At 49.3% G+C, this 26104-nt stretch overlaps 1 protein-coding gene and 1 long non-coding RNA gene across 5 annotated transcripts in view; one reads left to right on the top strand and one right to left on the bottom strand.

Moving 5' to 3' along the window:
• The window catches only part of MYH10 (myosin heavy chain 10), a 132225-nt gene that overhangs the window by 618 nt on the left and 105503 nt on the right, over positions 1–26104 (top strand). For 2 of the 4 annotated variants that reach the window (XM_047833220.1, XM_047833219.1), the window contains exons 2-3: positions 6020–6395; positions 23522–23678. In XM_047833220.1, coding sequence (XP_047689176.1) covers positions 6051–6395; positions 23522–23678 — 502 coding nt within the window. In that variant the 5' untranslated portion in view covers positions 6020–6050. Of the gene's footprint in view, positions 1–2697; positions 2968–5064; positions 5086–6019; positions 6396–23521; positions 23679–26104 lie in introns of those variants that run through there. The other 2 variants (XM_047833221.1, XM_047833222.1) reach the window with 2 other exon arrangements.
• On the bottom strand, positions 2449–4240 carry LOC125151775 (uncharacterized). Its single transcript, XR_007146950.1, has 3 exons — positions 3804–4240; positions 3074–3222; positions 2449–2528 (listed from the first exon to the last, which is right to left on the bottom strand). It is a non-coding gene; the product is annotated as an uncharacterized LOC125151775 (long non-coding RNA).

Genomic DNA, 26104 nt, shown 5'->3' with positions numbered 1-26104 from the left:
GGGGGTGCCGGAGGGAACCGACCCCGGTGGGTGGAGAGCCCTCTGGAGAGTCGAGGAATAGGGTTCTGGAGCTTCAGACCCCTGCAAGGATCGCGGCCTGGGTGTGCCGGGGGGACGACCCTTGGGGGGGGGGGCTGGGGATGGCAATCCGGGGGTGGGGATGCAGGGACCTGGTCTTCGGTGTGTGGGATCCGTGGGGCACGGGGGTCGGGAGGCCTAGTGCTCCGGTGGAGGCCCCGGGGGTCCCGCGAGGGGAGGGAGCCGCGGTGCGGGCTGGAAAGCGCGATCCTGGGTGTGGGTGGGGGGCGCCGGACAAGAAGGGCCGGCCCCTGGGTGGGTTCCCGGGCGGATTAGGCCGGCCCGGCAGCCCGGGTGCGGTAGAGGGTTCGCAGGGCTCGGAAGGCCGGCGGCGCTCCCGGCCCCGAGGGGTGGGGGGCCCGGAGGGCAGGGGCCCCTCCGCACGGCCCGGGCAGCGCGCGGCGGGCGAGGGTCCGAGCCGGCCACCGGCGCGCGGAGGGGTGGGTGGACTCCGCCGTGGCCGTGGGGCAGGAGCGCGGGCGGGGGACCGCGGGGGGCCGAGGCCGGACGCGCGGCGAGGCCCAGGGCGGGGTGGGGGGCGAGGCGGGAAATGCGGCGGGGGCGCGCTGCGGCAGGGCGGCCGGGGGGAGGGTCAGCCCTCGCCTCGGGATCCCTTTATTGTGTAAGCGATCCGGGCACGGCTCGCCGCGGACTCTCTGGCTGGCCTTCTGCAGCTGGGGTCACACCCTGAGCCCATGAAATGGGCCTGGAATGGGGTCGGAGGGGAGTGGAAGCCGCCGAGTCGCGGCGTTCGCGGGGGCTTTGTGGGCCTGCGGTGGGCGGGTGCGGCCCGGGGGGACCCGGGAGGCCCCCCGGCCCGGCCGGCCGGCCCGGGAGCCGGGGCCTGGGGAGGGAGGCTGGTCGCTCGGCGGGTCTGGGCTCAGCTGGGTGGCGTGGCCTCTGCCTGTGACCGTTATCTGTTTCTGGGGCCTCTGCGGCTCCGTTCAAGACCACTGCGGTGGATGCAACGGGGTGGGGTGGCTGGGGTGGGGTGGGGTGGGGTAGGGGAGAGCAGGCGGGGTAGCTCCAGCCTGCGAACGGAACAAAGGCTGCTGTTTTTGCCCAATAATATAATATACTAAATATAATACTTTGGCTTTGCTGAGATTTTTTTTTTTTTTTTTTTTTTTTTTAATGCTGGGAACTGAAGATTCTCTGAGGCAGGCTTCATTATTCTCGATAGTACCTCACTCTGGAAAACTTTAATCTCTTTATTGTTTTATTTCCTTCATCAGTCTGCCCTTACCAAGTATTCTCTTAGTCCCATGCTTTTGACGTTGAAGTATGCCCCCGTCTGTCTCGGATTCTGAAAAAGTGGCCATTTTATTTTATGCATCCTTTTACTTCTGTGTCTCAAATTCGGTTCTTCCCTGGCCTTATCTGGAGAAAGCATATGGTGTAATCGGGCGGTGTGCAGCCCGAGCTTTTGCAGCAGAGGGATGTGACCCCAGAGGTTGGCTTTTTATTTGGGCTCCTTGGGGAAATCATCACAATGAAGACAGACAGAATGAAAGGCGAGCTGGAGGAAATTCTGAAGGGCACGTCGTGCGGGGAGGGGGAGACTGTATGCTTCAGCATTTGGTGGACTTTCTCAGCGAATGGGAAGCATTGAAATTCCTGGGGTTGCCTCCACACCCAGCGGAAAGATGTTAGCAGAGAGAAGGTGCGGGCCACAGATAGCGGGTGCCCTTTTGCGTTTGGTTTGGGGGCGTGCTCATTTGGTTCCGCGGCATTTTTGGCGCATTAATAGGTTCCCACGTGCCTGTAAGGTGAAGTCGCCTCAGTGGGGGTGTTAAACCAGGTGGGACAATTCTGTTTTAGTTGATCTGTTCTAGAGAGATGTGCTATCACAGATAATGTATCCATCGTTGTTTGGCTTGGCATGCGTAAGATCTTCACAAAATTGAGTTGTTTTCCCATCTCTGTGCCTATAGTAGGTGCCGGGAGGCAGCTGAGAAGTTTGCTGGGTGGCATTTCGCTGGAAGTAAAAAATGGCCGTGGGAAGGGGGTGTGTGTGTGTCTAAATCCAGTCAAGGGGATGGGGCTTTGGCTCAGTAGGGGGTTCCTTCGTCTACAGATCAATGACTTCGCTACAATTAGCCAGTTATTCCAGATGATGCCAAACACCTTCCAGTTATCTTTCTGTCTGTTGCAAAGAGCTTCCTCTTCATTCCCTTTTCTCCTAAGTATAAGTGGTTTTTTTCTTTTCCTATTAAACGTAAAGCCTTTGCGGAGTTGTGCTAGTGTGTTCATTGCTGAGCCTGCCTTCTTGAAACCGGAATCGATAGGATTTTTATTTGGTGGAGAGGCAGCGTGGAGCATACTTCACGCCCTTCAGAACACCCCCGGTCACCTGGCTGGGACTCTTGAGGTTAACCCCAGCTCTGCTGCTTGTGACACCCGCGACCTCGCGCTGGTTATCGGCTTTCTCTCCACCTTAACGCCTTCATCTGTAAAATGGAGATATTGATGGTTGTGAGGATTGAGAGTCGGTAAAGGTAAACCGTGTAGAAAGAATAGTGCCCGGCCGTAATTAACGATAGAGAGCAGTGTTTGCTATTTTTAAAAATTGTGCTGTTCTCCCTGCCGCAGACTAGGCTTTTGGGAGCGGGCTCACCGTTAAATAGCAGTATTCTCAAGATCGGGGACCAAATGCACGAAGGAATGGAGTTAAAGTGAACACAGCCTCCTCGCTGGCCGCCCGAACTCGATCAGACTCAGCAGCCTGAGTCCCTACTACCTGCTCAGCCCTCTGCTAGAGTGCAGGGAGAGCACGAAGAATGCCAGGAGAGCAGTCGAAAATGGGAGGACGAGAAGGATTAAGTTGCTAGATTGACCTGAAAAAGAACTTCTCAGAGGGCCGCATTTGGGTCAGGATTGGGAGGAATGGTAGGTTTTGGGTTGTGGAGAAGGTGAAGGTCACGATGAGGGTAGGGACCACGCCTGTGATACTTGGTCAGTGTCCTGTGGCCCCCGGAAGCGGCTAAGTGCTCACCATACGGCCAGGAACAGGAAACGGTCCGGTCCGCTCAGCATCTAATTACTTGTAGGAAACTCTGGAAAAGTGGAAGTAATTTGTAATCTCACTATCCAGTGAAGATTCAATGTGTATCTGTTCCTATTTATCCACTTATTATCTGTTCCCTTTAAAAAAAAAAAAAAAGCGTGTATGTAAATTTCCCCCACAACATCAGGAGCATTTTATAATTAACATTTTTGTGATCTATTTTTTCCCCCCACCTTACATGACAATCATTTCCTCACCTAGAAAAAAATACAGATAAATTTAAACTGTACCAATTTGGGGTGGCACTTGGGTAGCTCAGTCCAATAAGCGTCTAACTCTTGATTTTGGCTCAGGTTGTGATCTCACGGTTCATGAGTTTAAGCCCCGAGTCGGTTCTCCCTCTCTGTCTCTGCTCCTCCCCTGCTTGCGCTCTCTCTGTCTCTCTCAAAATAAATAAACTTAAGAAAAGAAAATAAAATGTACCGATTCGGCAAACTAATTTTTAAGTATATAATTTACTTTAAAAAAAAAAAAAAAAAGGTCTGCTGCAGAAATGACCTGTTAAGCTATTCTAATTTATAGCCACCCACTCAACTTAAGCATATAATTACATGCCCAATGTAATTACATGCCAATTACAGAAATTTGTGCGCGCACGCGCCTACGAGAAGCGAGACCACTTCCTAGGTGTCATGTGGGGTATCCAGTTCATTCATACCTCTTAATCGTGAGAGTAACTTGTTGCCATATTTTGTTAGGGTGGGATATTTTCTCTTTCAAAAGGCTGCCATTTGTAAAGGTGGGGTGTGTGTCCTCTTGTCCGGGTCCAGATTGACCTTGGATGATTCCCCCCTCAGTGCCATGGCTCCCTTCTTAGCGGTTTGCAAAGTATACGTTGCAAAGACAGAAAGCGTGTTACTGGTCTTACAAAAGCCGGTCCCTGGAGGTGATGATGGGCGTTGGAAACCATTCTTCAGACTGTACATGCTCCCCGTGAAAAGTTTCTGTACTGTATGGCCCGCCTGCACGTGAATGCCAAAGAAGGCAAATACAAGTTGAACTCTAAAACATGTTAGCATTTTTGTTTGGAGAAGTCTTAATGGTACATCTTTTGTGATTTTTTTTTTTGTTCGTTTGTTTCGTCTTGTTTTCTGATTTTTGTTTTACTCAAGTCCATGATTTTCAAAATGGTAGCATATACGTTTTAAATCAGGTTAAGAATTAGTCTAGAACATTGGGTGTCAACCTTTGTTTCTATGCCAGCATACCTGTTAACGCCAGTGGCTCACCATGGCAACCAGAGAACTAAGGAGTGATGGTTCTCAAAGGTGGGGGGGGGAGCCAGGACCAGCTGCCTCTGGGAAGTTGTTAGAAATGCAAATTACCAGGCTCCGCCCCGGACCCGCTGAACTGGGGACTCTGGGATGGGGCTCCAGCAAGCCTTTTGCGTGCTGCACCCGCCAAAGTTTGAGAACCAGGCTCTGGGGCGTGCATGTTTGTGATGCGTTGCCTTAGGACAAATAATTTCTGAAATGTACGTTTTTATACCATTTCAGTGATTTCACGGAGCTTGAAATTTGTGGACCCAAGGTTAAGAGCCTCTTAACAACTTTGGACTGCTTTTCTTTTGAGATTTTATTTTTAAGTAATCTCCATACCCAGAGTGGGGCTCAGACTCCCAACCCTGCGATCAGGAGTCGCCCGCCCCACCGAGCCAGCCAGGCAGCCCTGGACTACTCCATGATTGGCCTTGCAGCTTTCTGTCTTTTGCCTACTAAGAACCCCCATCGTTTTGTGGGGGAGGCAAAAACTGGGAAGATGTGATAGAGCAGGAGGAGTTACTCAGTTGGCTTCTTGGGTTGATTTGGACGAGGTCACGGAGACCATACTTCTGGGATTTGTAATAACCTGGAATTTGGGGTAGTAACAAAAGTGTTTAATGATGGCGTCAGATTCCACAAAGATATTGTCAGGCAGGAGTGATGAGTCACATCAGAAAGGTGAGTGATGACTGTAAAATCCTGTCATTTGATCCAGAAAGTCAGGGGGACAAGGATAGGACGAGACGCAGCTGAGAGGGGCATGTATGGATCCATGGCCGACGGCTCAGTATGAACCAATGGCAGATGGGTGTTGAGTCAACCAATTAGGTCTTAAGATACATTAATTGTGAAAATCACGAATGTTCTAGACTAACTCCTAACCTAATTTGAAAGAACGTGTTTTTCTCTTTAAAAAAATTTTTTTAATGTTTATTCATTTTTTTTTTTTTTTTTTTTTTTTTTTTTGAGAGACAGAGACAGCACACGAGCAGGGAAGGGAGAGAGGGGGACACAGAATCCGAAGCAGGCTCCAGGCTCTGAGTGGTCAGTGCACCGCCAGATGCGGGGCTTGAACTCCCCGTGAGATCGTGACCTGAGCCAAAGTCAGACACTTAACCGACTGAGCCGCCCAGGCACCCCTTGATGGTTTACTGTTTAGCAGCTACTGTGCCTTTTGTAGCTCCGTCCCGTGGCCACCGTAATTCAGGCACCACCTCCGTGACCTTTCATCAGGAGTCTCTGCTTTCCTTGTCTTCATTCTTCTTTGCCTTCTTGACTCCCTGTTTAATTTGTGGCGGGGGCAAGAGAAGAGATGAGGTGGGGCCGGGGGGAAAGTCCCGCAGGAACTCGGCCTCTTCCCCCTGCTTGGTTTTCAGCCCTTGGTAACAGAGGGCATGTCTTGAGGGCTCCTAGTTTGTGGTCACCCCTGACATTTACTTTGGATGCCCGGTTAGCGTGGCCGTGAAGGGGATGGCCCCAGTGCCTCTGCTACCGTTGATGCTTCCTGTCGGCCAAAGGTTTTGATTTAAGTTCCTCAGAGGAGTAAAATCTGTGAGTTGTCCAGTATTTGTAAACACCTAACCTTGTCCTCCTCCTCGTCTTCCTCTCCTAGAGGCAATTGCTCTTGGATCCTTCTGTTTACAATGGCCCAGAGAGCCGGACTCGAAGACCCAGAGAGGTACCTCTTTGTGGACAGAGCGGTCATCTACAACCCCGCCACTCAGGCCGACTGGACGGCTAAAAAGCTAGTGTGGATCCCGTCGGAGCGCCATGGTTTCGAGGCAGCCAGTATCAAGGAAGAGCGGGGAGATGAGGTCATGGTGGAGTTGGCTGAGAACGGAAAGAAGGCGATGGTCAACAAAGATGACATCCAGAAGATGAACCCACCTAAGTTTTCCAAGGTGGAGGATATGGCGGAATTGACGTGCTTGAACGAAGCTTCCGTGTTACACAACCTGAAGGACCGCTACTATTCAGGACTTATCTACGTGAGTATTTCCGGCCACGTGATCGTGGGAGGTGGTGGCTGGGAATTCAGGTAAATTGCACCTGCCGTCGTGGGAGCCAAATGAGAACGTGCAGTACCCGCGCTCTCTGTTTAACGTGACTGGCCGTGTTACAGATAGAAAGGCCGCCTCTTGCTTACCCAAGTCTCCCGTTCCTTTGTATCTTAGCGTGTAATTTTACTTTATTATTTTTAATTTATTTTTTAAAATGTTTCTTTATTTTTGAAAGAGGGAGCACAGCCAGGGGAAGGCGAGAGAGAGAGGGAGACACAGAATCCGAAGCAGGCTCCGGGCTCCGAGCCGTCCGCGCAGACCGTGAGATCGTGACCTGAGCCGAAGTCGGACGGTTAACTGACTGAGCCACCCAGGCACCCCTTAATGCGTGATTTTAAATAACCCAACCTGCGATTGAATACACTCACGTGGTAGTTGAAGATTTTCGTAGTGGTTTGCTGGAGTACAATGAGATCAGGAGAGCGTGTGGGAGGAAGACCAGGGCGTTGGATGTGGGGTGAGAATTGCGTCAATAGCAGGATCCAGACCGCAGACCCGCGGGAAGTCCGTGTGTGTCCAGGAGCTTGGAGCACAGAGCCCTGCCAGCACAGAGGATTCCGTGAGGAGTGAGGGCAACCGAGTTACCAAGTGCAGGCTGGTGGGAAAAATGGAGACTGAGAAGTTTTGTTTTTGGTTTTTTTTTAATGTTTTATTTATTTTTGAGGGAAAGAGAGAGCATGAGCCCGGGAGGGACAGAGGATCCGAAGCAGGCTCTGTGCTGACAGCAGCAAGCCCGATGCGGGGCTCGAACTCCTGAACCACGAGATCACGACCTGAGCCGGAGTCGGACTGAGGTTTTTAAGAGGAAGCCAGGACGAGACTGAGGCCGGGGTTGCCCTGTGGTCAGCAGTTGACGCGTGTGTTGCAGTCACTGACGATGTCACTGACCATGTGGAAAGAGTTACTAAAAATACTAAGGGATAAGGGAGAGCAGAAAAACGCAAGCCAGATACCTGAAAAGCTCTAGAATGACCAAAAAAAAAAAAAAAAGCTTGAGGGGATAGTAGACACAGGGCGGCAGTGGCTTAAAGAAGGCGCTAGAGAGCTTTGATTCAGAATAAAACAAAGCAGAGGGAAAAGTTGATTTCGTAAAGGTCTGAGTTGGGAAGAGAGCGGTTGAGTTTCTTTTTTTTTAATGTTTATTTTTAGGGGGGAGAGAGAGCACGGGGGAGGGGCAGAGAGAGAGGGAGACAGGATCTGAAGCAGGCTCTGAGCTGTCAGCACAGAGCCCGTTGCGGGGATCAAACTCACAAACCGCGAGAATCACAACCTGAGCTGAAGTTGGATGCTCGACCGACAGAGCCGCCCACGTGCCCCACGAGGGCCATAGTTTTGTGCGAGGCGGGTGGGTGTGCTCCTGGGGCTCTTGGTCACTCAGAACTAGTTTTCCCAAAGAAATTGGTTTACTTGGTGACTATTTACTGAACACCCACTGGGTTCTAGGTGCTGGGGAGAGGGTGTGGGGACAGGCCGGGTCCCTACCTTTCTGACACATCCCAGAAGGAAATGAAACCGGACTGGGGATAGAGTAAGTCAGGAGAGTGGCTTTCTGCAGCGGGTCCGCGAAGGGCTCTTCGAGAAGGCCGCGTTAGGGCTGGAACCTTTCTGATAGGAGGGAGCTGCCCAGGGAAGGATCTGAGGAGTGGATGGTTCTCCCACAACCTTTGCCAGAGTAGTACAGTCAAGCCTGGCGGCCCCCCATTTCTGTTGTCTCTGTGAGGTAAGGCGCAAAGTGGGGGACACCCACTACGGTTGGGAAGGCGGCTTGAACTGGAAAAGGTTTGGGGAAGAGAAGTCACCAGTAAGAGCATCACGGGAGAGCAGCATCGAGGATCTGGCCAGGATTGCACAGCAGAACGTGTGAGGCCACCACGTCCTGGCCCGGCTTGTGGTTTTGCCAGGGCGCAGGCCCGTCCCGCCCTGGGAAGGCAGGGGACCCGTGGCCATCATACCCATTGCCCGCACGGTCCCTTCCCTTCCTCCCTGGTCCAGTGGGCTTAAGGCGTCTGGGGGGAATAAGGGAGCGAAGGAGGGAGGCGGGTCACGATGTGAGACGTCCGATGTCACCTGTCAGATCGCCAGCTGACATCTCAGATTTGAGCAGGGGTCAGTGTCGGGTGCTGTCTGGCGCTGGAAACGCGACACCGGGGGTGCGGGGAGCTGCAGCGTGGAAGGGAGCCAGCCGCCTTTCCTGCCGGCCTCTTCACCTTGATTCCCCGCCTCCGACCTCCTCGCAGCTTCCTACGAGTGGGAGAGAGGAGGGACATTCAAAGGGGAAGAAGATTCTGGGTAAAAGAGAAGGAATCGAAGAAAGGACACCTGAGTTCCTCTGTAGTCCTTCCTTGCCGTGATTCTAAGAGTTTGCAAGTGTCTTTTATCAAGTAAGTTTGATTTTTTTTTTTTTTTCCCCAGCTAAACTCAGGGACAACCTGAGCGAGGTCTGGATTTCTCTTCCAAGCGCGGCCCCCCCTTGGTCTTTAGAGAAGGACAAGCTGAGTTCATCTCGAAGCAGTGAGGTCCCAGTGGAGCTCAGAATTTGGGACAGTCGTGTCTGCGGTTAGTGGGGTGGAGGAAGGGCTCCCGCCAGCGACAAGCTGGAGCACTTGACCTTCAAGAATCCTAGTAAGAGGGGCGCCTGGGCGGCTCAGTCAGCTAAGCGTCTGGCTTTAGCTCCGGTCACGATCTCCTGGCTCGTGAGTTAGAGCCCCGCGTCGTGGAACCTGCCTGGGATCCTCTGTCTCCCTCTCTCTCTGCCCCTCCCCGCTCTCTCTCTCTCTCAAAATAAATACATAAACTTAAAGGATCCAGTAAGAAAGTGGGGCTGCGGGTATCCACGAGGGTGAGGAAGATGTCCTTGGCGTTGGAATTCACCAGTGGGTGGGGATTGAGCAGCTGAGATGCAGACACTGTAGGGAGTTGGGAGCGACCTTTTGGACGCGTTTCTGGAGACTGGCGGTAACGCACATTCACGTGAGTGAGTTACGTTGCCAACAGGCTTAGTTAAGTCATTTCCTTGTATCTTCGTCGAATGTACCCTCCCCGACCTCCCGCCTCCTCAGGTCACATATCTTCATCCTCTCTCCTAGTAAAACCGTCTGAAACCTGTAAATGCCTCCTCTGCTGCTGGTTTAGCTCACCTCACACGCGCCTTTTGATGCGTGGTATTTTTATTCACCAGCCCTAGATATTTTCTGTTTTCCGTTACGATTTCTTATCCAACCTGTAAACCACCTAAAAGGAGACTTTAAAAATTTTGCAAGGCAGGGTTTCTAAGTTGTCTTTTTATTACTGATTTTTAAACTGCATGCATTGAAAAGAATACGGTTCACATAATACCGTTCCTTGTTTTTTGTGGAGACTGGCTGTGTGCCTCGTGTATCGTCAGTTTTGATGAGCGTTCTCTGGGCCTGGCGAGAGCGTTAATTCTGTTATTGTTCGGTGGGGGGTTCTGTGTGTGGCCCTTGGACTAAGCTTTTTAATTCTGTCTGAATCTCCCTTACTAGTTTTTGTCTGCTTTGTCTGTTAATTCCTGAGAAGTGTCTTAAGATCCCCCGGTGTGTTTTATCAACCAAGCCTACATCCCCAACCAACATAGTGTAGTTTTGCTCTTTACGAACTTGTACCTGAATGAATCCCATAGGAGATGGTCTTTGTGTCTGTTTCTTCACTCAGCATCACATTTTTAAGGTTCATCTGTATTGCTTTGCGTTGGTATAATGCAGAAGTTCTCAAAGCACGGCCTGTGGACCCTCAGGGTCTCCCTAAGACTGTTCCAGTGGATGAGTTACAATGGCTCTCGTGATTATTTGAAGACGTTACTTGGCCTTTCGCTGTCAATGTTGGTACTGAAGGTACAGAAGCGATGGTGGGGGAAGGCAGTGACCCCAGACTGTGCTAGCAGTCATTATAATCCAGTGTCGCATGAGGCTGCCCTTGAGAAAGCAGGAGAAATCATTGATTTTATGAAATGTCAACCCTGGAGTCTTTTGAATATACCACGTGATGGGGTGGTAAAGCATGCATAAAACACTTCCATACTGAACCGCGGGGAAAGGCAGGGGTGTAGTTCTATGGGTTGCAAACAGAACTCGCTATTTTTTTTTTTTTTTAAGAGTGCACAATTTTTATCTGATAGAGTGACTGTGACTCACAGATAAGCCACCGTTACTCAAACTGGGGTGTTCGGCAGACACATTTAGAGAAATGAACAAAGCGGCCCCGTCCCTTCAGACGGAACAATTGATCGTCTTTGTTGCCAATGCCAGAATCTGAGTTTTCGCATGAAAATTCGGATTTGGGGAAACTCCCGTTTACCCCTGTGGACGTGACGGCCTGTCAGCACTTGCAACCCTTTCCGATGAGACAGAGGGCGATATTAATGACAGATTTTTTTTCCCAATGGCGTACGATGAAATGGCATCGTCTGGAAGGCCATCATAACTCACTGAGCCAGCGTTTTCCAAATGATGTGTACATAGTTACAGAATCACGGATGGGTTAAAGATTCTTTCGACAGGCAAGATAAGCTGTTGGATTTTGACGTAAGGAACAGGATGCAAGTTCGTCGATAGGGATACGTGTGCCACGTTGCGTCTGATCTTGAAGAAATTCTCACTTGTCGAGTCTCGGGGTAGCATCCAGGGGGAGTCTCCACGGTAACTGGGAAAGGCAGTTAAACTCCGGCTCTCTTTCCCAAACCAGCTATGTGTGTGAGGCTAATTTTCTTCATTTGCTCCAACCGACACAACATAGCACCACAGATTGAATGCGAAAACAGATTTGAAAACCGAGCCACTTTTCTCTGGAGCCAGACAATCAGAAGATTTGCAAAAATAGAAAGCAGCACCACCTTCTCACTTTCGTTTTGGAAAACGTAAGGTTATTTTCGTCAGAGACGTTGTTGATGTTAACAAGTATCGTTATTTTAAAACGAAGAGATTTATTTTAAAATGGGTATTTTGAAATGAACAGGTATGTGTTTATAAAAGCTTGGTTATATAAAATGAAAGGTCTCTGGGGTCTTTAATCATTTCGAAGAGTGTAAAGGGGCCCTGAAATGAAAAAGGTTGGGATGTTTCGTTCATCCTGTCGTAGCGTTATAGCATAACGTTCCACGGTAAGATCTCTGGCCCAGTTTATCCACTCAGCTACTTTTGGACGTGGGTGTTTGCCAGTTTGGGGCCAGTACCTGGGGCCCACAGGCGTGCCTTTCTGTACGGTGTGTGAGGAGTGGGAATCCCGGGTGGTCGCGTACACAGATCTGTAACTCCTACATGCAGTGTTTCTAGATAAAGCCTGATTTAGGCAGATTCCAGCAGGAGACAGAAGGCCCCGGTCTGAGAGGGGAATGTAATGGTGTATTTCACGGGGTTGGCCTCGGCCCCATTTGGAGTCGGATTCTGCGTGTGGTGTGAGATGGCTGTCCAGTTGACCCAGTGCTCCAAAGTGCCACCTGGTCACACATCAGGTGCTCCTAAGTGGGCTCTTAATTGTGTCGGGGGACTGTGTGCCCATCTTCCGGCTGAGATCACATTGTCTTTAGACTAAGTGTTGGTATCGGGTGTGGTAGGTGCCCTCATTTTTGTTATTCTTGAGGGTGGTTTTGGCTGTGACATCTTTTGCATTTCAATATAATTTTAGAACCGTATGTCAGTTTTACATACGCACATGCACACACGTGCACCCTCGCTGGAATTTTGTTTGGGATTTTGTTGATTCTGTAGATCAGCCGAGGAGAGAAGCGCGATCTTGGCAATATGTGATCCTCTAGTTCATGGCTGTATCTGTTTACTTAGTTCTTCATCTTCCATGATCTGTTTCATGGCTGTCTGTGGAGGCCAGGATGGCTCTTCTTACATTTATTTTGGGGTATTTGATTTTTTTTTTGGATGCTACTTAAATCGTGGTTTTAGCATTTTCTGATGGATGCCATGATGTAGAAATACGGTTGTCGTGGTTTTTTAAACATTTTTTTAATGTTTGTTTATTTTTGAGAGAGAGAGAGAGAGAGAGAGAGACAGAGCATGGGCAGGGGAGGGGCAGAGAGAGAGGGAGACACAGAATCCGAAGCAGGCTCCAGGCTCCGAGCTGTCAGCACAGAACCCGACATGGGACTCGAACTCACGAACCACGAGGTCATGACCTGAGCTGAAGTCGGATGCTTAACCGACTGAGCCACCCAGGTGCCCCTGTCATATTTCTTACAAATAAAATCTTACTAAGATTGTTTATTGGTCATGACAGTTTAGCTGGTGATTCTTTCGGATTTTCTACGTTTTTTTCTACTTTTCTATGGATATTCCTTTTTTGTTTGTTTACCTATTTATTTTAAAAGAGAGATAGAGTACACAGGTGGGGAAAGGGCAGAGAGCAAGGGAGAGAGAGAGAATCCCAGACAGGCTCCACACCATTAGCACAGAGCCCAACATGGGGCTCGAACTCATGAACCGTGAGATCACGACCTGAGCCAAAACCAAGAGTCGACGCTTAACTGACTGAGCCACCCAGGCGTCCTCTATGGATATTTCTATTGGATTTTCTATATGTCTACAAATAGTGACAGTTTTATTTTTTCCTTTCTAATTCTTGCACATTTCTTTTATTTGCTTTATTGTGTTTCCTAGGACCCTCAGTAAATATTCGTTAAACAGCAGTGGAGATCATCGGTGTCTGTCATTCCTGATCTCAGAAGTGTCATCATTTCACCATGAAGAATGATGGCTGCTTTGGGGTGCCTGGGTGTCTCCGTCAGTGGAGCACATGACTCTTGACTTCAGGGTTATGAGTTCAAGCCCCATGTTGGGTGCAGAGATGGCTAAAAAAATAAACTTAAAAAAAATGATGGTTTGCTTCCATTTTGTTTTGTTTTTAATAGTCTTTATCAGATTAAGGGGATTCTTCTATTCTTACTTTTTATCCTGAATAGATGAATTTTTAAAATCCTGTTTGGATGTCACTTGTCAAATGTGTTTTCCAGCATCGAGTGAAATGATAGTGTGATTTTTCTGGCTATTTTGTTATGGTGGTGAATTACATATATTTTTGAGTGTTAAATTAACCTGGCAAGGGCTAAGTATTCTTTTTATATACTGGATTCCGCTTGCTAATATTTTGTGTAGGATGTTTGCATCTATATTCATGAGTGAGATTGGCTTAAATTTTTCCTTGTTTTGTAATATCCTTGTCGTATTCTGCTCTCAAGTGATGCTGGTTTTATGAAATGAATCAGGGACTATCTCACCTTTGTGTGTTCTCAGATACTGCTTGGAGAGGGTTTGTGTTATTGCTTTTTAAAATAACTATAGTTTTCTTTGTAGGCAAGTTTTTCTTTAATAGATGTAGAACTTTTCAGGGGCGCCTGGGTGGCTCAGTTGGTTGAGCATCCAACTTCAGCTCAGGTCATGATCTCATGGTTTGTGGGTTCAAGCCCCGCGTGGGGCTCTGTGCCGACAGCTCGGAACCTGGAGCCTGCTTCGGATTCTGTGTCTCCCTCTCTCTCTCTGCCCCTCCCCTGCTCGCACTCTTGTCTATCTCTCTCTCTCAAAGATAAACCTAAAAAAAATTTTTAAAAAACCAGATGTAGAACTTCTCAGATCTCTAGTTTCTTCCGTTCGTTTTGATAATTGTGTTTTTCTAGGAATTTCTCTGTTTCATCTCAATTTTCAAATTTATTGGCATAAAGTTGTGCATCATACAGTCTTATTTTCTGTAGAATTTGTAGTGACACTCTTTAATTCCCGATCTGCTACCCTTGTTTTAAAAGAAGTCTAGGGCCGCCTGGGTGGCTCAGTCAGTTGAGCATCCAATCTCGATTTCGACTCAGGTCACGAACAGGGTCGTGGGATCAAGCCCTCTAGAGCATTGGGCTCTGTGCTGATCATGGCACCTGCTTAACATTTTCTCTCCCTGTGGGGATGAGCACTGGCTGTCGTATAAGTGATGAATCACTGGGTTCTACCCCTGAACCCAATACCACGCTGTAGGTTAACTAACGTGAACTTAAATAAATCATACACTCTAAATTTTTTTTTTTACGTTTATTTATTTTTGATAGAGACAGAGCACAAGTGGGGGAGGGGCAGAGAGAGAGAGGGAGACACAGAATCTGAAGCAGGCCCCAGGCTCCGAGCTGTCAGCGCAGAGCCCGACGCGGGGCTCGAACTCACAAACCGTGAGATCGTGACCTGAACTAGAGTCGGACGCTTAACCGACTGAGCCACCCCGGCGCCTCATAAACTCTACACTCTTAAAAAAAAAAAAAAAAAAAAAAGAAAAGATTCTCTTTCCTTCTCCCACTGTCCCCCTCCCCCGCTTTCACACTCCTTTTCTCTCTCTCTCTCTCAAGTAGAAAAATAAAAAATAAATAAATAAGGAGTCTCCCCAGAGGTGTAAGTGATAGGTGTTTAGCTGTATTCTGCAAGTCCCAGTATGTTGTATTCTCATTACTGTTCAGTTCAGAATACTGAGGGTGTGTTCATGGACGTTGCAAGTTATTTAGAAGTAGGTTGGTTAATTTCTAGACATCAGGGGGTTTTCAGGGGCGCCTGGGTGGCTCAGTGAGTTGAGCGTCCGACTTCGGCTCATGTCATGATCTTGCGGTTCATGAGTTCGAGCCCCGCATCATGGTCTGTGCTGACAGCTCAGAGCCTGGAGCCTGCTTCGGATTCTGTGTCTCCCTCTCACTCTGCCCCTCTCCTGCTCACACTCTCTCTCTGCCTCTCAAAAATAAATAAACATTAAAAAAATTTTGTTTCAAACATCAGGGGGTTTTCAGGTTGATTTTGTTGTTTCTAATAATCCCTTTGGTCAGAGAACAACATACCCTGAACGATTTCAGTCCTTTGAAGTTTGTTGGACTTGTTTTATGGTCCATCATGTGCTCGAGCTGGGTAAGAGGTCAGCACGCTCTTGAAAAACACACACATCCGCTGTGATTGGATGCAGGGTCCCTCTTGTGCAGTGTATATCCTCATGGTTTTCGAGTTTTATTTGCTGTTCTCTATCGGTCACCATTAATCTGTTCCTCTTTTCAGTCCTGTCATTTTTGCTGTATATGTGTTGGAGCTATGTCGTCACACGTAGCCAAAGGTAGGATTTTTAGATCTTTCTGGTGGATCCTCGTGAAATGGTCTTTTTTTAAATAGTAAATACTTCTCGGGGCGCCTGGGTGGCTCATTTAGTTAAGTGGCTGACTTCTGCTCAGGACATGATCTCATGGTTCGTGAGTTCAAGCCCCGCGTCAGGCTCTGGGCTGACAGCTCGGAGCCCGGAGCCTGCTTCGGATTCTGTGTCTCCCTCTCCCTCTGCCCCTCCCCCACTCGTGCTCTGTCTGTCTGTCTCTCTCTCTCTTAAAAAGAAAATTTAAAAATAAATAAATAGAAGTAAATACTTCTCTTGGGAAGTATTAGCTTTTTTCCCTTTTGCTTAGTGTTTGCACAGCTTGTTCTCTTCCAGACTTTTATGTTCAGCCTTCCTGTGGTTTTCTATGTAAGATGGTTGGTCTCTGACGGACAGCGTGTAGTTGTTATTTTTGGCCCTAATCTGACAGTATTAATATTTTAACCAGAGTATTTAGCTGATGTACGGGTACAGTAGTAAGTGAAAAATTTCAGTTGAACTCGGCCATCTGACCCCTTGCTCCCTCTTGGTCCCCCCGTTCTGTGCTTTTCCTTCTTTCTCCCTCCTTTTTCGATGAGGTAACGTTTATTGTTACCATTGTACCTTTTCACCTCTCACCCTGTGATGGGTATTTTTGCTCTCGTCTTCGTCATTCCTTTAGCGGTCACCTGCTCTCCAGCGCAGCCTTGACCGACCAGAGACTGACTGCCGCTGCTGCTCTTTACCCGCAGTGGACACAGAGCGGCCCCGGAGCACTTGAACTCTGTCCCTGCTGCCTCCCGGCCCGCACGTTGCTGCTCAGTATGTTGACGTGGATTTCTGTGTCTAGATTTAAAAAAAAAAATTTTAATGTTTATTTTTGAGAGAGAGAGAGAGAGATTTTGAGAGAGAGAGAGAGAGCACAAGCATGAGTGGGGGAGGGACAGAGAGAGGGAGGCACAGAATCCCAAGCAGGCTCCAGGCTCTGAGCTGTCAGCACAGAGCCCGATGCGGGGCTCGAACTCACAGACTGCGAGATCATGACCTGAGCTGAAGTCGGACGCTCAACCGACTGAGCCACCCAGGCGCTCCTCAATTTTTTTTTTAAGTAAGCTCCACGCTCAGCATGGGGCCGGAACTCACAACCCCGAGATCAAGAGTCACATGCTCCATTGGCCGGGCCAGCCAGGTGCCCCTCCTCCTTCATCTCTCACGTTTCTTCCCCCCCCCCCCTCCCCCCCCCCCGGAGTTAGAGTCCAGAGCTGGTGGCGATTTTCCCACCGCGCTGTGTGCCGTTGAGAACCCAGCCTGCAGTTTCGCTCCCGTACCTTTGACGCTCATCTGTGCTTCTTTGCACTGGCGGTTCCTAAAATTTTCTCTTTGTCTTTGGTTTCCAGCACACTCACTCCGAGGTGCTTAGGTGAAGTTTGCGTCTCTGTATCAGGCGTGGAGCTTGGAGCATTTTGGTCTGTGCCTTGATGGCTTTGGTTCGTTTTGGAAAATTCTCAGCCATTGCCCCTCCCAAGACCACTTCTGCCCCCACGGTCCCTTTCCTCCTGCTAGCACTCTTGCGCCACTGAGTCCAACCTTGTCGCCGCGCCCCATGCAGCCTTCCCATCCTTCTGTATTTTAATCCCCATCCTCCGCCCCGCACCCCCGTGCTTAGCTCAGATATTTGCTTCTGATACAGTGTGGAAGAACTAATTCTTTCTTCATCTGTATCTAAATTGCCTTTAAACACACCCGGTGAATTGCTAATTTCCATTACTCTATGTTGCATTTTTCATTTGGGTTTTCTTTTTATGATTTTTTAAAGGCTTTTTATGTTTTTTTTTTATGGTTTCTTTTTATGGCTTTTCTTTTAATGGTTCCCGATTCTCTGGCAGAATTCTCGATCACGTTTTTTAATCACCGGAACATGCCACTGTCCAAGGTAACGAGACGAGGCGACGCAAACAGACTCACAGGGGTGCAGATGTTATCCTGGATTGTAGGTGTCTCATGGGCCCGTGATTATACGGAAAGAAGCGTGGAGGCAGTGACCTTGAGCTGTGTCTATAGAGTCCTGCTCCGGGCAGGCGGGCAGGCGAACGGGTCTAGCACGCGTAGCTCCTCATGGATCAGGGGCTCAGGTGAAAGCCTGGGATGTTTCCCCTCCTCCCAGCGGGCAGGCTCCTAGTTCTGTGCTCCTGACCTTGCATGCTGCTCAAGATTTCACTCTGCTCAGCCTCCTGGTCCTCAGCCACCGATTTGGGGGTTTGTAGCTACCGTCTGCGTGAGCAGGACTTAATAATTCTGTGTCATCATTCGCTCACGTTCACACTGCCCTTAGGTCTCATGAATGTTTATTGCAGCGGGTCTACTCACTTCAGGGTCCGGAGACGGTCACCATGTGCTAAGTAGTTGTTCTGTCTCTTCTGATCTGTCCGTCTCCCCTCTTTTAGTTGAAGAAACAGAGTCCGTTCTGTAGAACCTCCCATAGTCTGGATTTTGTTGATTGCATTTGCGTCCAGAGGCTTGATCAGATGTGGATTCAGGACACGCTTAATGCCCGCTCGTCTCTATCGGTGGTGTTGAGATTGACAAGTGAGTCAGCCCGGGGTCTGGGGTTTTGTTCGGCGGACGTGTGTATGGGGAGTGTCCTTGTCTGCCATTCACCTAAGGGGTGAGCAACCCAGTTTGTTTTCGATGATTGTCCTTTTTTACAGAATTTTGGCCTTTCTTCCCCCAAAGAAGCAATAATGATTATTCTAGTGTCTTTACCCTTGTGCCTTCTTTTGTTATTGTATCTCTTGTCCTGTTCTTCTCTAAGAGGGAAGCGCTCTCAGAATAGATGTGCCCACTGGATCGCTTATTTCCTGATACCCGTTCTGCTCTTTATTTTCTCCACTGTGGGGTTTTGGGCGTTCGTGTGAGAGGACCGCTTACAGCCGTTCCTTGCCGGCCTCAGCCACGTCTCCTTTCCTTGTGCATTTCTGTTCCAGTTGGCGGAGTCCCTGTTCTACTGCATTCTGCTGCACCTGTAAATCTGTTTCCTAAAGCTTCCCTTTAGCTGATTTTGTAGGCAGTTTCCATAGGCACGTCCTCTCTCTGAAGCCTCTGGATGACGATGCTTTCCTCCTCACATAGGGTTTCGGGTTTGTCGTTTCAAAACACGCGTGCGAATTTCTGTGGGTGCAGTGTTTGCAGATGGTGTGGGTGAACTCTCCTTCGGGTGGTGGCCTGATGCCCTCTGCGAGCTGCAGGGGGGGAGCGGCCTGGGTGAGACCCCCCCGTTCGGTCCCGCTTCCGCTCTGCGCCCTGGCCCTGACATCCTCACTGCCTCATCTCCTGGCTGCCCAGTCCTTGGAACCTTGAAAGAACGTGCGCGCGCATTCCTGTCGGATGGTGGGCGTTCCGGGCAGAGAGAGCGGCGTGTGCAGAAGCCTGGAGGCGTAAAGCAGGGCAGCGTGTCTACAGAACGGCAGGTTTCTTGTGCAGGTGTTTTTGCCTGTCCCTCTGAGGAAGGTGTGTAACAGAGGCTGGTGTGTCGGAGGCCGCACAGACGTCCGTCAGGCCTTCGCAGTGCTTCAGAATGTTCTCTTGGCTTGGCCGGCTCTCCCTAGGCGCTCTCCCCGGGCGCGCCTGCTGTAGCGCATCCCCATTCAGCATCGCCCAGGCTCCGTACGCTCAAAGGGGATTCGTTATCTCCCCCACATGTCAGACTGTTCTTCCTGTATGTACGTCGGTTGAACGCTGGGGCTGTTAGCTCGCATCTTTGGTGGTCTTTATGTGCAGACCTGTTGAGCGCCATGGAGTCTCCCTCCCCCAGCTCACTCTCGACCCACCTCTTCCCTCTCATCTGAGCCCCGGCACTGTGCTGGGACTGGGGCAGTAGAAGTCTCACTCCCCGCTCCTCACCTCTTGCCCTCCGGTCTCTTTTCCGTGGGGCTACCAGATCGATCCTTTTACAGACGTGCTCCTTCCCTTCCATCGCTCCTCTCCCCTGAACCTCTGATACCTGATCGCCTGTGCGGGCAGAATCTAAGCGGTCGAGTCTGCCCTTCTGAGCTCCCACTGCGCACGTTCCGTGCTCGGCGAGGCCGAGTTGTTCACTGTGCCTTAGCCTGTATCCTGCCACTAAGTTTCATGCACTTTCTGTTTTATTTTTTTCAAGTCTATTTATTTATTTTGAGAGAGGGGAGGGGCAGAGAGAGGAAGAGAGAGAGTCCCAAGCAGGCTCCTCGCCATCAGCACCGAGCCTGATGCAGGGCTCGGTCTCTCGAACCGTGAGATCATGACCTGGCTGAGCCACCCAGGTGCCCCGCTCCCCCTATTTTCATGGCAACTTCTTTATCCCTCCTCTTGCCCTTTAACTAGTTTTTAAAAGGACATCAGAGACCATCTAGTCTGAATTTTGTACCTCGTTTTGCAGTTTCTGACCAGACGGCCTTGACTTTTCGGGGCCTGGGGTTGGTTGCGTGTGCGGCTCCAGAGTTTCTGTCCCATTTATACTCGCATTCATCTTTCTCCTTCTCTTTTCTTACCGCTCGCTTTTTAGTGTCTCGTGTGTGTGTTTAGTCTGTTGTGTTCCTACCTAGAGGTGTGTGTTTCTTGAAGGCGTAAAAAGTCTCGTGTGCCTATTCACACACTGAATGAGGCCTGATTGGAACTTTGGAGTCAGAGAGACAGGATTTTAACAGCATATTGCCCTCCTGCCATGTGCCCCGCGGAAGATGAAAGTAACACAGCATCGCTTCCGTTGTCACTCCTACCGGAGCCCGGAATTGGAGCTCATTTCCAGAGAGTTCAAAGCCAGCTCTTCGAGCACTTAAATTGAATGATGTTCCCACATAAACATTTTTTTTTTTTACTCCCCCTCTCTGGCAAGCACAGGGTACTGACGATTATTTGACCTTGTTTTTAGATGACGTACTCATATTTGTGAGACTGAGTCCTCAGAAAAGCACCCACCGCCTGGGAGACACATATGTGGGAATTATTTCTGAGTTAAATGTCGCTGTTAGGATCTGTTGCCACGCCGTACGCGGTATGGGGTGTTAAACTGAATTTCCGTATTTTAACTTCCTTGCATTTATTTGTTTTGTTTTCTTCGTGGTCGGCCTGTAATTTACCTCTTATAAAAGTGAAGTGTAGAATCCGTAGCTTCATGATAGACTCCGATCTGATTTTTGAATGGAAAAGTGGGGTCTGTATAAAAATTCATCGAGGGGCGCCCGCTGGCTCAGTCGGAAGAGTGTCCGTGACTTTTGATTTGATCTCGGCGTCATGAGCTCGAGTGCCAGGACGGGTGTAGAGATTACTTAAATAAATAAACGTTTTTAAAATAATCATTGAGGGGCGCCTGGGTGGCGCAGTCGGTGAAGCGTCCGACTTCAACCAGGTCACGATCTCGCGGTCCGGGAGTTCACGATCTCGCGAGATCTCGAGTGATCTCGCGTGAGTTCGAGCCCCCGTCGGCTCTGGGCTGATGGCTCAGAGCCTGGAGCCTGTTTCCGATTCTGTGTCTGCCTCTCTCTCTGCCCCTCCCCCGTTCATGCTCTGTCTCTCTCTGTCCCAAAAATAAACAAACGTTGAAAAAAAAATTTAAAAAAAAAAAAAAAATCATTGAGATGTATAGTTAGGATTTGTTTACCTGTCTGTATACAGGAGCCAGCCAGGCTTGTCTGGGACCTGAGCTGCCGGGACGAGAGAGCCGACAGTCAGAAGACCCGAGTGGCCAGCGAGGGAGGGGGCAGGCGCCTTCTCTGGCCTCAGGCAGACAGGGGCGATGTCCCTCTGGCCAGCTCAGAAGTAAGGCCAACAGCTCCTAGCCGTGAACTTGGGGCGGAGCCTTTCGCCTCTGCCTCCTCTCTGCCCACACCCGCACCTCCGGTTGTGACTTAGGAAAGCTGTGGAGGGCACAGCCCGAGATGAGGCTCTGACCCGACCACTGCCCTCCTTCCAGCAGGCTCCCGTCCCCGCGTTCGCACCGGTCACTGCAGTGTGCGCCTAGAGCCGTCTCGAGGGTGCCTTCTGGCGGCAGCTGCCAAGGTTTCCGCCTTCACAGACACAGCTGTGGCTGAGAAACCCTTTAGGGTCCCCGGGGAGCGGGCCACGCAGCTGAACGCCGTCAGCCCCGGCCTTTGTAGTGTCCTCTTGCCTGTGGACTCGGTCCCCCAGCTCACCTTCATTAAAAGGCCTGCGGGGCGCTTGGGTGGCTCAGTCGGTTAAACATCTGGCTTTCGGCTCAGGTCGTGAACTCGTCGTGGTTTGCAGGTTCGAGCCCCGCGTCGGGCTCCGTGCTGACGGCTCGGTGCCTGGAGCCTGCTTCGGGTTCTGTGTCTCCCTCTCTCTCTGTCCCTCCCCCGCTCCTGCTCTGTCCGTCTTTCTCTCTCTCAAAACTAAATAAACATCAAAAATACTAAAAAAGAAAAAAGGCCTGCATCCCAGTGCCACGGACTGCCACTTCCAGATGCCTCGGTCCTCGGAGGACTGGGGCCCCCGGCAGCAGCCTGGCGGTTCTGTTCTTCCCTGACCCCCACGGTCAGTTTTGTACACTCTTCTCAGAAATCGTTCTTAGCGAATTAAGAAAACCCCCAAATCAAAAGTGTTCCTAGTATCGGTTCTGATAATGGTGACTGTGCTGGCCAAGAAGGGTTCATGTCTTCTAGACTAATGGCTCTTAAAAATTGTTGAGGACCCACGGGGCGCCTCGCTGGCGCAGGGGGTGAAGCATGTGACTCTTGATCTCGGGGTCATGAGTTCGAGCCCCATGCTGGGTGGAGAGATGATTTAAAAACAAAGCCTTTGAAAAAAAAAAATTGAGGGGGCGCCTGGGTGGCTCAGTCGGTTAAGCGTCAGACTTCTGCTCAGGTCATGATCTCACGGCTCGTGAGTTTTTGAGCCCTGCGTCGGGCTCTGTGCTGATGGCTTGGAGCCTGGACCCTGCTTCACATCCTCTGTCCCCCTCTGTCTCTGCCCTTCCCCTGCTTGCACACTGTCTCATAAATAAATAAAAACATTAAGAAAAATAAAATAAATTGAGGACCCTTTTGTGTCCTTTAGTGTTTGTGTGGTTTATATTTATCGGTACTTACTGTATTTGAAATTAAAACAAATTTTAAAAATATGTATCAGTTCACTTAAAAATAGTAAGCCATGTATTTATTTAAATAAATTCATTTAAAATAAGTGTACAACAGGCATGCCTGGGGGGCTCAGTCGGTTGAGCGTCCGACTTCGGCTCAGGTCATGATCTCACGGCTTGTGAGTTCGAGCCCCGCGTCGGGCTCTGTGCTGACAGCTGGGAGCCTGGAGCCTGCTTCGGATTCTGTGTCTCCCTGTCTCTACCCCTCCCCCACTCATGCTCTCGCTCTCAAAAATGGATAAACATTAAAAAAAAAATAAGCGTACAACAAGTTAACATGAATAATCTTTCACAAAACAAACGCTGTTTTCCACAGCAAACTGCTTAGAGAAGTTTTATGTTTTTGCAAATCTCTTTAACAACCACGTTTTCAGGTAACTGTGGGTATTCTTCTTTGATTCTACACCCAAACTTAACACACGGCATTTCCTAAATGATTAGCCGCAGTGCGGAATCTGGAACTAGATTACCGACCTTTTCGTACCGTGCACACTCGGAAAAGAATAGCCCCGAAAACATGAATCACGGGCTGCTTGAGCCTTTCGCTGGTAGCCCTGTGAGGTTGGGAAGCATATGTTGTTATGGCCATTTTACAGATGAAGGAATCGAGTCCAGAAGAGCGCCCCTTAATAAATGATCGGTGGGAGAACTGCCTGTGGCTTGGAATCGTATATCCTCGGCTAGATTTAATTAGGAGAAGGGATTAATTACTCTAGGGATGGAGGAAGGCTCCTGTTCGGATTACTGTGGGTCTCTGGCTGTGTGATATATTCAGGGATTGGTTTTTGTTTGTTTTTTTTTTTAACGCTATATTTTTTTTTTCTTCTAGACTTATTCTGGACTCTTCTGTGTAGTCATAAACCCTTACAAGAATCTTCCAATCTACTCTGAGAATATCATTGAAATGTACAGAGGGAAGAAACGCCACGAGATGCCGCCACACATCTACGCGATCTCTGAATCTGCTTATAGATGCATGCTCCAAGGTAACTGGGAGGGTTAGAGTACCAAATACTCAGTTTCTTAAATGTGAGTTAGTGGTTTTGTTTGTGTCTCAAAGGGCTTTAAGCTTAAACAGTCTTGAAACGTAGTTAAGTGTTTATTGTGGAGGAATTACAAAGTCTTTTTTTTTTTTTTTTCTAATGTGTTTATTTTGAGAGAGAGCACGGGGAGGGGCAGAGAGAGAGGGAGAGGCAGAATCCCAAGTGGGCTCCACACTGTCAGCGCAGAGCCTGATGTGGGGCTCGATCCCACAAACTAAGATCACGACCCGAGCTGAAGTTAAGAGTCAGATGCTCAACCGACCGAGCCACCAGGCACCCGTAAAAAACTTTTTTTAATTGATTGATTTATTTTGAGAGAGAGTGAGAGAGAAAGAGCATGAACGGAGGAGAGGGGCAGAGAGAATCCCAAGCAGGCTCTGCAGTGTCAGCACAGAGCCTGACGCGGGTCTCGATCTCGTGAACTGTGAGATCATGACCTGAGCTGAAATCAAGAGTCGGATGCTTAATCGACTGAGCCACCCAGGCGCCCCTGAATTAGGAATTTTTAAGATGGCAATGGGCAGTGTGGCCATTTTCTAGAAGAAGTAGGTAAGTATGACTGTTGCTTCATAATTACTTCACATTAATTTTTTTTTTCATTAAAAAGCATCTAGTTTTTATATACGTTTGCTGTCCATCACAAACCGGGATAACCAGAACTCTCTTGGACTGGATTTTAGCACCCACAGGAAGAGCCACGGGAGGGATGATGGAAAAGGTAGAGGCTTCATTGGGGAGCAAAAGGTCATAAAATATTTCTGTCATAAATACGTAGAAGAGGGGACAACAGAAGTTAGAAAGCACTGGGCCGGTTGGTGGATCGCAGTGGCTTCCTTTTGGGCTTAGGATGAAGTATAAATTTGAAGAGTCATCCCTTTGAATCCTGGCTTTAGACACAACGGTGTACGGAGGGACATTTTCCTGAAAACCAGAACGTGGCCATTTTGAACGCATCTCCCTCTTATTGCTCAAAAAGATGGCATTGAACACGGGACCTCCTAGTGCTCTGTGAGCTCTCCTGTAATAACGTTCCCTCTCGTTTCATCTTTTACGAAATAAACTCGGCAAAGTACGATAAACTCTATCGGCTCTTATCAAATAGTTCTGTGGGGCGCCTGGGTGGCTCAGTCAGTTGAGTGTCCAGCTTCGGCTCAGGTCACGATCTCACGGTTCGTGGGTTCGAGCCCCGCGTCGGGCTCTGTGCTCACAGCTCGGAGCCTGGAGCCTGCTTCAGATTCTGGTGTCTCCCTCTCTCTCTACCCCATTCCCACTCATGCTCTGTCTCTCTCTGTCTTAAAAATAGATAAAACATTAAAAAAATTTTGAAAAAAAAAAAAAAAAAAGTAGTTCCATGATCTTCAGGAACCGGGATGTGGTCTGTCCACCTGTCACTGCATTGCAGGCCTTGGGGGCTGGGTCTGAAGGGTAGCGGGAAGGCCAGCCCCCGCTTTCACGTTTCGTTGGGACGCTTATGTACCAGGTCCCTGGAGGCAAACAGGAAGGACTTCAAAGCTAGAAGAGTGACTCTCCAGAATCCGTTTAGGCCGAGAAAAGATGAGATTTAATATGAGTTCTTAGTTTCAGAGCCAGAGAATACTAAGAAAATGGCTACCGCTGGGGGGGGGCTTGCAGACCACGGAGAGGGAATGGCCAGCTTCTTTGGTTTTGGTTCTGTGTCTCTGCGAAGAAGAATCTTTATATGCAGAAAAGCGTTTGTATGAATGAGCACGTTCTGCCTCATGTGGGAGAAGCCATTGGAGACAGGACACTCCTTCTCCAGTTGAACCCATATTTCCACACCCAGACAAGTACGTTCTCACAGTTGACGTGGCTGACCCTCTGGTCTCTGAAGTATCTATCATCTAGAAAAGGGGGGTTTCCGGAAGGCAGTTCCAACTCTGAAAAAGGGGCAGAGGCTTCAGACCTCTGAGCTTCACGTACCTGCCAGGGAGGGTTCTAGAATCTATTGTTGACAGTCTAGGAACAACGTGACAATACACGCCACATACCTTTCGCTTAGCGGGAAGGGAAAGCACAGTGGACGGTGTTAACGACAATCAGGACCGCCACACGGCGTTCCAGAGTGTCACAAACGTGATGTCCCCGGGGCTGTTCGTGGCAAAGGGGCCCATGGGGTGCTGGTGACTAGCTGAGGTTGTCCAGGTTTGTCAGGGTGTGCACTAAAGGCCATTTAAAAATGTTGCAGCGTTCTTCTCAGCACGCAGGACGCATGCCCGTGAAATTTGTAGATGACGTGAAACTTGGCAGGGAAAATAAATACATTTGACGAAAAGAGAGAGTTTTTGAAATTATCTTGACAGGTCGACTGGAAAAATTGAATCGAACGAAATAGTTACCAGTGATTAAAT

The sequence above is a fragment of the Prionailurus viverrinus genome, chromosome E1 (genome assembly GCF_022837055.1).
Source record: "Prionailurus viverrinus isolate Anna chromosome E1, UM_Priviv_1.0, whole genome shotgun sequence".
In the NCBI taxonomy this organism is placed as follows: domain Eukaryota; kingdom Metazoa; phylum Chordata; class Mammalia; order Carnivora; family Felidae; genus Prionailurus; species Prionailurus viverrinus.
This window is presented reverse-complemented; position numbering and strand designations above follow the sequence as displayed.